Here is a 9,772-nt window from a genome sequence, read left to right as displayed (position 1 = left end):
ATCGCTACACCATACAATTTGCAGAAAGAGAAAGCTGAAAAGGTTTAATGCGTTTAATTTCAAAATCAAACAGGGTCCCCAGATAATACTAATCCCGTGCGAATAGGGCTTATGAATGTGGATGTCACATGTGTACAAAAAATGGGTGGTTTGAGTAATACCTTAAAATAAAAAAGATTGTTTTATTGAATCCTTTTGAGTTAATTATTTAAAGCAAACACCAGACTCCTTTTTAAAGGTGGCTCATCCTTTTATAGGCTATAGGTGTATATAAATATTACTTATTCGTTGTGGCTTCAACACAATTTATTTAATACACTTTTCATTTAACCATATTCAACCATTTAATTAGTTTTTTGTTGTTGTTTTTTTACAAAGAATTTTAAAAAGGGTGTCTTACTTAAATCAATACAAAATAAAACAAATAAAGTAAGGTTTAATTCTTATGATCCAGCTCTTTGGTACCATAATCAATCTTCTGATATGCATCAGTACAACTGATCGGCAGTCACTCAAACTGTTTTCTTGACAGTCCTAAAAACTCCAGAGCATTCCCAGCAAGCAGTTTATCCTAAACAAAAGAGTACAATGAGATGAGCTGTAAAATGACAAGAACAATGTATTTGCAATTTGATGTTTGAAATGAAAACTAGTGTGTTCAGACAGACAAATAGACAGATAGATAGACAGATGGTTATCTTACCTTTAGTGAACTATCAAACTCATCCATGGATTCAATTAATGTGCCTGGTTCCAGTTCCCCCAGTGGAAATGGGTAATCTGTGCCTAACATCACTTTATCCTGCAAGAAACAGAATCTTTTATTAAAAATAAAGTAGCAAACTAAAACTAAAATAGCAACTAAAATCAGAGATGTATTTTGCTGCACAGTTTTTATTTCCAGAATACAAAGGTCCTGGATGCGAAAATCTTTGCCATTTCATCAGTGAGAGTTAATCTAGATGTAAGGTGCTAACTAAATATTATTGTGCCTCTTATATTATAGGTAGATTTTGTATTACTGTTGATGTAAGAATTTAAATAGATACCTTTCCTATAACATCCGTGAGTAACTTCAGTGAAAGTGGGTCATGCACTAGAGAATCAGTGTAGAAAGATCCTAAGTATTTGCGTGGGTTGCTCTTGTTGTCGGTTGCACAAAGATCAGGTCGCACTTTAAAGCCGTGCTCAATTCGGCCAATGGTGAATGGGAAAGCACCACCTGGAACCCAAAGTGTGATACCACATCCCTCAAGACAAGCAATGGCGTAAAACCAGTCTTTATAGCTCAAGGTTATCAATACAGATGTTTTGCTTTCCAATAAATTATAAATTGATTATCTAAATAATAATATGAATATTTTGTTACCTCCATGAGCAAAGCAGACCTTAAGTTTAGGAAATCTTTCAAAAACACCTCCAAAAATCATTGAACAAATTGCCATTGTAGTTTCTGCTGGCATACCTTCAGAATAAAAAAAAAAAAACAATGATTACAACATACTGCACAGTACTAGTCTTCCACAAAACCACAAACATATTTAAAAACATGAAAAAATTCAATAATAAAAAAGATTACAATCAGATTTTGTTGTTCATTAACTAAACAGATTCTGCTATAATATATACAGTTAGGTCCATATATATTTGGACAAAGGCACAATTTTTGCTATTTTAGCTGTTGACCAAAACATATTCAAGTTACAGTTATATAATGAGCTTTAATTCTTCACTCTGAGCTTTAATTTGAGGGAATTCTCATCACAGTTGGAGGAGAGGTTAAGGAATTACAGCTCTGTACCCCCCCCCCCCCCCCCCCCCTTTTTTTTTTTTCAAGGGACTATAAGTAATTGGACAATTGACTCAAAAGCCATTTCATGGACAGATGTGGGCTATTCCTTTGTTATTTCTACATCAATTGAGCAGGTAAAATCAACAACATAAAAGGGCGTGGACATCCCCGAAGGACCCTTTCACAACATCCAGCAAAGTGAAGAACACTCTCCAGGAGGCAGGCCTGTCACTGTCAAAGTCTACAATCAAGAGAAGACTTCACGAGAGCAAATACAGACGTTTCACCACAAGGTGCAAACAAGGCCAGATTAGACTTTGCCAAAAAACAACTAAAAAAGCCAGACCACATCTGGAAAAGCATTTTTTGGATGGCTGAAATTAAGATTAACCTGTACCAGAATGACGGGAAGAAAAAGGTATGGAGAAGGCTTGGAACTGCTCATGATCCAAAGCATACAAAATCATCTGTGAAACATGGTGGAGCGGTGTGATGGCATGAGCATGCATGGCTTTCAGTGGCACTGGATTACTGGTGTTTATTGATGTGACAGAGGACAGAAGCAGCTGGATGAATTCTGAAGTGTATAGGGATATACTCTCTGCCCAGATTCAGTTAAATGGAGCAAAGTTGATTGGTGGACGATGACCCAAAACACACAGCAAAAGAAACCCAGGAGTTTTTGAAGGTAAAAAGTGGAATATTCTGCAATGGACAAGGTAGTCTCCTGATTTCAACCTGATTGAGCATGCATTTCACTTGCTGAAGACAAAACTAAAGGCAGAAAGACCCACAAACAAACAACAACTGAAGTCAGCAGCAGTAAAGGTCTGGCAAAGCATCACAAAATAGGAAACCCAGTCTTTGGTGATGTCCATTAGTTCCAGACTTAAGGCAGTTACTGCCGGCAAAGGATTCTCAACAAAATATAAAAAATTAACATTTTATTTATGATTATATTTATTTGTCCAATTACATTTGAGCCCCTAAAAATGAGGGGGACTGTGTATAAAAATGGTTGTAATTCCTAAGCTTTTTATTTTATATTTTTGTTCAACCCCTTAAATTAAAGCTTAAAGTCTGCACTTCAATTTCATCTTGATTGTTTCATTTTAATTCTATTCTGGTGGCATACAGAGCCAAAATTTGAAAATTTTCAGAAACGGGCCTGCTACTGTTGGTCAGTGTGTCTGAAGGATACACATTTAGTCTCTGGCCCATGTCCTGAATATGATTCACGGCTTGCTGTCGATACAAAATATATATGGACTAGAAGCATATATATATTGTGACGAGTCGGCTGCCTCCCCCCTGTCCATCATCACCACCCCGTCCCGTATTCGCCGCCCTTCACCAGGCTCCCGACGGGAGTGGGTGTGTGAGAGAGGAGGGGCGCTGAACACGCAGGGCTGGCGGCGTGTGATGAGGCGCACCTGACGTGAATGGAGCCTCATCACCGCCGCCGTTTAAACGCCGAGCGCGCCTCTCCTCGAGAGACCGGTCTCTTCCCCGTGCATGCACGCTGGTGTCCTCGTGGGTCCAGGAAAGGGAGCGTAGAGGGAACTACCTGCCGCCGCCAGAGACGCGAGCGGCCGGACCCGCAGTCCGGCCGACACTGCACCCGCGATACGGCCGTCGGGCAAGGACGCCGGGCCGTGGAATCCCGTCGAGCACCCGGGGATGAAGGAGTTGGACGAAGCCGCCACAGAAGCCGCCGTCACCCGCGCCCCGGGACCTCCAGACGGGAGCGCGTGCGGCCGCCGGACTCCGCCCCTTCCCTGGACCCTTCCCTCCTGAACACTGCCCTCCTTCACGAGCCCCGCAGCACAACGAGGACACCAGATCCCTGTTTATTTTGGACACTTTTCCCCCTTTGGACACTTTATTTTAAATATTGTTTAATAAAAACCTCTCCGAGGCTTGACGCCACGCCCACTGTGTCTGTCGTTGGCTCCTCCCGCCACAATATATATATATATATATATATATATATAGTGTATGTATGTATATATATTGAGGCATTTCCTGCCATAACCGATATGCGATCTCCTGATCAGTCCCCAGCCGGGGGCAGTAAGAAACGTTCAGATAAGATAGAAATTGATTTCAATTATCTTTTAGCACAGGGACTTCAGCGTCTCCAGGATAAGAAGGCCAAGAGACAGGAGAAGAAGCAACGAAGGAAACAGACCTAGAAGGGAACTGAAGGACCAAAAGATCTTCTTCAAAATGAGAGCAATCCTGAAGTTAATGAGGAAACAAGAATTGATGAATAAAAGAATAATGAAGTTAATGAGGGAAATACTTAAGTTGTATGAATTCTCAGCTGAATTGCAAATGGTAACAAATGATTTGGAAACAATAGAACTTCGAACTCCAATCATAAACACATGAATGTCAGATGCTATATTAAAAAGTATGTGCTGTATATTTAAGAGCACAGGTATTGATTGATTTGTGGTTACAATTGTTATGTGGTTATTTTGCTTATTTTGTAAGAGAGCGGCCGAAACTAGGAGATGCATTTTGCAACCTGCTTGCAGAATGGAATTTCTAGTCGAAACCGAGACTTAAGGTGTTACTCACACCTGCTACTGATGTGATATAGTGGTTCAGACGTTGTGTATACAATTTTCCTTATAGTTTAAAATGGCAGTATGCACGTTTGCTATCTAAAGATGTTATATTTTTTTCTGTTGAACTTCTGACCCTGTCTTGTGCAGCTTCTGTGGCAAAGGCTACATTTCCTGCCTGCACGGGCAGAGGAGGCAAACACAGACAGGGGCAGAAGAGGGGAAAATGATGGGAGGTTTTGTTATGTGATTAATGCAAATGATATGCAAGGCTATAAAATGCTGATACAACGGATGTACGAGGCCGGCATTCGTGGTGAAGATTCTTTACTCACAGTTATTTTTGTTATTTGCTTATGAGTTATTGTTTTTAATAAAACAAAACCATTGTGTTGGTGATTCGTTAACCCTTTTAAACAAGTCTCTGAGTGATTAATAAATAATAACCAGTTATCAGAACCTGAATAAAATCCTTGTTACGAGTTCCAAGAGGCCCGAACTGGGCTGAGCCAGGACCGACACCAGGGGAAAGGACAGGAGACTTCTGCCAATATCAACTCAGCTGAAAGGTGATTATATATCTGATGACCCATTTATGAGTGTGATAAATGAGAATCAGAAGTTTTAGCCCTTTAATCCGGTATATGAAATACAACAATATATATATATATATATATATACATACATAAACCTGTAGGATGTCACGTCAAGACACTCAATCAAACCTACCAACTAACCAGGGCAGCCAGTATTTTGCCATTCTACCATCTGTCTGCATGTCCCATGGATGCACAAATATTGAGCAGTCGAGTTCCTCAGCGGCCTGTAGTAAGATGCAAAATATTGATAACAATATTTCTAGTTTTAAAATGGCCTACAAACTGAGACAAAACTGAATGACTACTTGACAAAATAATCACAAAAGAGACCAAATACTTTAGTGTGCTGTGGCATGTGCTACCAAAAGCAAATGGACTTACAGCATAGACAGGGTATAGCTCTGGGGCATTGAGGTCCCATGTGTTTATATGAGAGCCAATTTGCACTCCAGGGAATCCAAGCTGATTCACACACCGTCTCATCTCCTGTACTGCCAGATCTGGGGCTTGCATGGGCAGAGTACCCAGCCCAACGAAACGCTTTGGATATCGCTTCACTGTAGCAGCTAGATCATCATTCAGTATCCCACACAGGTCCAGTGTGTCATGGGGTTTGGCCTTTAGAAATGCAGAGAACAATCAAAAAGATTTCAGCAGAAAAAGTGATGAATGTCTATTTATAGAGGAATTTAATCTCTAATATGATCTAATATATAATCTAACATAGGGAAAAAGTATTAAAAGGGAAGAAAGCTGTCACTGTGAGGTACAAAATCTAAAAAGTGTTTATGTGTATCTTATTTACCCCTAAATGGTACATTTAAGTATTTTAAAAGGACATGACAGAGTGTGTCACTTAAATTCTCATGTTCATTTTCATGTTACGTCGTACCCAGTAGCTGAACATCACGGGCACAGTGGAAAGGGCCTGTACTGTAACACCTAAAAAAAAAAGAAAACAAATCTCAGTAATAAATATAACAATGAACTAAAGTTGAACTTGTCTGAAGATAATGTAGAAATAAATATAGATCAGTATTTTAGATATAAAACTTATTTATTTGATAAAAAGCATCTGAAAACAAAACCACATAAAACATTTAATTGAGAAATAACCATTGCTTTACTGTCTTTACCATGCTTGTCCATATCTAGAATCCGAGCCTCTGCATCCCAGCAGTTCTCCTGGATCACTCTAAACAATTTTCCATCCTTCATCATTTTAGCTTCTCCCTGGTACACACAAACCCATGCTGTTTTTTTCAACAGGAAAAATGCACTGATTTCTACACTTCGTATTTTCAGCCACTTGGTGGCAGTGTGGAGAAAAGTCAAATACATACAGTAATTCAATGCTTTTGACTTTAGTCTGGAAGGAGGTGCAAAGTTTTTAGCATGATAATCACATTTTACATCAGCAATCAATGTTCATCTGCAGTGCAGAGAATATGAGTTTCATTTCATAGTGGTAAATTATGATGAAAATGTTTACTACAATTATCATTATTGCAGTTCTTTAGTCTATATTGTTGGTCATTTATTACATTTACATTTATGCATTTAGCAGACGCTTTTATCCAAAGCGACTTACATTGCATTCAAGTTACAGTTTTTACATTATCAGCTCTTGCTTTCCCTGGGGATCGAACCCATGACCTTGGCGTTGCTAGCGCCATGCTCTACTACAGGAAAGCCTTACAAGGGACATTATGTTTTTAAGACACAGCTGAAATGGTAAGAATTATCAATGTCTATGTGTGGGTGTGTTTATATATGCAGCAGCCGTATTGTTGTGCTCAAGGTGAACTGTTTTAGTTTGACATTTTACTGAAGCTAAACCCCATGTCGAGCTCTACAGCTGCTCGGACAGGGAGTGTAGGGAAGGCCTGCTGTTCTCTTTTTCCACACACACAAGCTCTCCTATCCTGCCGATATTCTCAAGAATGCGTGCTTTTAGGAAGTCTTGCTCATTTGGTTTCAAAGAAAAGCAGTGGAGCCTGGAGAGGAATTACTGCAATAAACTGGGCTGCAGTGACTCAAATCAAAATGTTTAATGAGCAGTTCAGTACATTATTCTTATGTTTATTCTGTGTTTCTGTTTTAGAGTTCTTCCTACTACACTGAAGAACAGAATAAGCTGAGCATCCGAGTAGACCAGAAACCACCTGAGACACCAGCTGAAGCGCAGTACAGAACAATCCAATTACTCTAAAGGCCTGCAGGTATAAAGGAAGCTGGCAGATGCTTTAACATCCTCCTGCTCTGAGTGGAGGATCAGATCTGTCTCTGCTGCCCACTCATTCCTCATGGGGGTCGTAACATACTCTCACACACTCACACTTTCTCTCTGGAAGAGCTCGCAAGAGATCATGCCAGCTGGATCTATGGCCAAGCATGCAGAACCATTTTCGTCCAGCTGGTGTTCTTCTACCATCATCACACTAAACTGCAGACTGAGCTGATTTTCTCCATGAGCAATGATCAGGTGTGTAAAGGGTGTATTAGGAGAACATTTATCATGTTCCAGTGCAGATATTTGCAATGTTAAACTTACTTTGCAGTGATGGTGCAGTTGAATGAATCCATCATAACCATATCTCTGTGAAACATGAAGAGAATTTAAAATGCAATTTTACATTTTACTATGGCAAATAAATACATTTGATAGAAACAAATACAGCTTAAATACTTAAATGTAAAATACATTTTGATTTAATTTGCATGTTACGACATGAGAAATGATTAATAGAGTCGTCCTCAGCTTGCTCAGATAAACAAGCAATAAAGGTCAGGGTTAGTGATCAAACCCTTTCATTAATGTTTAACAGATGCATACATTTTAAGAGTAAAGTGGTAGTAGTAGTCTTTTCTAACACTTTCAGCATTTAAAAGACCATTTTTGGTTTAGCAATTAACATAATATCTGATAATCTAAAATTAGCAAGCAGATTTTTCTTAATATGTAGACATTTTCTGTATATTAAATGCTGGGGAAAACAGAACAGAACAGCTGACCAAAATATATTAAAATCCAGCAGGGCAATTAGAAGCCTGTCTGAAGAAGCAAGGAAATGTTAAATAATTAAAAACTGTTGACAAATATGTTATGAGCAAGGTAATCTTGGTTAACCTATGATGGAACATTATTTTAAGATAACTTTCCCTCCTTAAGCAACCTACCTGTTTCAGGTCAGGCCATTCCTTTGGTAAAATATGATTATGAATATCAATCTTCATTTTGCTGATACCGAGAGCTCAAATCGTAGGCCTGAAGATTTGACAAGCTTGTAAACGGAATCTTCACCTCTCGTGCCGTTGTGAATGTTCAGCAGTGTGTGAAACAGAAGACAAACAATCCCACCCCTGTCCTGTCTTCTGGCCCAATGAAAACCCCTGAGATTAGACACACCAACCAGTATTAGCTTGCCTGCAAGAATTCAAACTTATTGTCTGAACACATTAACGTCTTTGTAACTTATTAACTATATGGTAGACTTTTACATGCAATACCAATGGTTAAAATTAATAAACACAAAAATAAGGTTTAAAAATTCATAAAGAGAGACTGCTGTCTGCAGTCTTCAGGTCTGTCTTAATGCTGTCTACATTACCTTCAGGAGTATTTCAATGAATTCAGGAATTATCAGCTCTGCCTTATCTATGAACTGTACATCCTTCACAACAGTGTCCTCTAGCGGTTACTGGGGGTAGGGCGCTACAGGCAGGAAACCTTTTCATTGTTGACAGTTTGTTCAGTTTTATTGATTGCCACATATGCGAATAATATTGAACAATGTTTAAAATATAGAAACTAAAAATCATAGCTGATATGTGATTATTTCAACTTGATAACGTAACAGCAACATTTTACTTTTAAGACAACTGTGTCTTTAATTAAAATGAATTTAATCTACGTAGGCTACTGTATTTTCGTTTGGGGAAAAGGGCTAAAAGAGGCATCATTAATTGGGTTTAAACGGGTTCAATTCTCATTCAAAAAAAAAAAAAAAACGGACCAGGATCACGTGACAATACACGACAAAATTACTGTTTTTAAACGTCCATTTATCACTGTTGAGTAATTAGCTGGTGAAGTGGATGTAGCTTACTTATTGTACAGTTAACGAACGTTATAATGTTCGAAGCGGATGTCATAACAAATAGGCTATCAGTAGAACACTTTAAAACGAGCGGTTCATTTCTAAATTCGTACGAAATACCTGCGGAAGACAGAAGACAACGAGCGCAACACTGAAAGGGGCGGAGCTTCTTCGCGGTGTTTTTCAATGCGCGCAAAAACAGTGTCTGTGTTCACGGAGTCCTTCTGTTTGCGTGTTTTCTATCGGGAATGGAAGCGAAGTTGCGGGAGATCTTTTGCCTGCAGTTTGGAGCTGGTTTATCTCACTAGTCAATAGAGAACGATAATGGAACGACAACCATCAGTTATTGTCCCTCGAACCATAGACATATAGACGTATAATTATAATATATAGGCCTATCTATGCCTCGAACCCTGTTCATCGCTCGGAGCGGGTTTCTTTCACTAAGGAGCAAATGGAAATCCCGGACTGGATCGTGAGCCTTACAGAAAGGTTTGAGCAGGGAGGGAAAAAGTTACCGTTACTCGTTCCACTTGATTTAAATCCTGTCCGTTGCTTGGTTACATGCGAAGCTTGGCGCTTTGGATTCTTTTTCGTTCGCTCTGAATCAATATAGCCAATATGCGCGGCCCCTTTTTCTCCACAATTTCGGGCAAAAAAGGTCCACTGTCAGTAGTGTAGAGATGTATGTATGACTCTTCACACAGA

At 39.2% G+C, this 9,772-nt stretch overlaps 2 protein-coding genes across 2 annotated transcripts in view; one reads left to right on the top strand and one right to left on the bottom strand.

Annotated features, from left to right (window-relative positions):
- Window positions 1-39: 39 nt before the first annotated feature.
- Window positions 40-9,509, bottom strand: LOC306876863 (2-amino-3-carboxymuconate-6-semialdehyde decarboxylase-like). The gene is made up of 11 exons (XM_079428300.1): window positions 8,576-9,509; window positions 8,145-8,357; window positions 7,519-7,563; window positions 6,101-6,197; window positions 5,857-5,906; window positions 5,346-5,582; window positions 5,095-5,188; window positions 1,370-1,465; window positions 1,050-1,222; window positions 704-802; window positions 40-571 (listed from the first exon to the last, which is right to left on the bottom strand). Exons 2-11 carry the CDS (start codon window positions 8,199-8,201, stop codon window positions 509-511), a joined length of 1,011 nt encoding a protein of 336 aa, XP_079284426.1. The 5' UTR covers window positions 8,202-8,357; window positions 8,576-9,509; the 3' UTR covers window positions 40-508.
- LOC306876864 (transmembrane protein 163a) overlaps window positions 7,342-9,772 on the top strand; it is a 39,293-nt gene continuing 36,862 nt past the window's right edge. The window contains exon 1 of the mRNA XM_079428301.1: window positions 7,342-7,449. Within this exon, the coding sequence (XP_079284427.1) occupies window positions 7,435-7,449 (15 nt within the window). The 5' untranslated portion in view covers window positions 7,342-7,434. The remainder of the gene's footprint in view (window positions 7,450-9,772) is intronic.

The sequence above is a fragment of the Barbus barbus genome, assembly GCF_936440315.1.
Source record: "Barbus barbus genome assembly, chromosome: 11".
Classification (NCBI taxonomy): Eukaryota; Metazoa; Chordata; class Actinopteri; order Cypriniformes; family Cyprinidae; genus Barbus; species Barbus barbus.
This window is presented reverse-complemented; position numbering and strand designations above follow the sequence as displayed.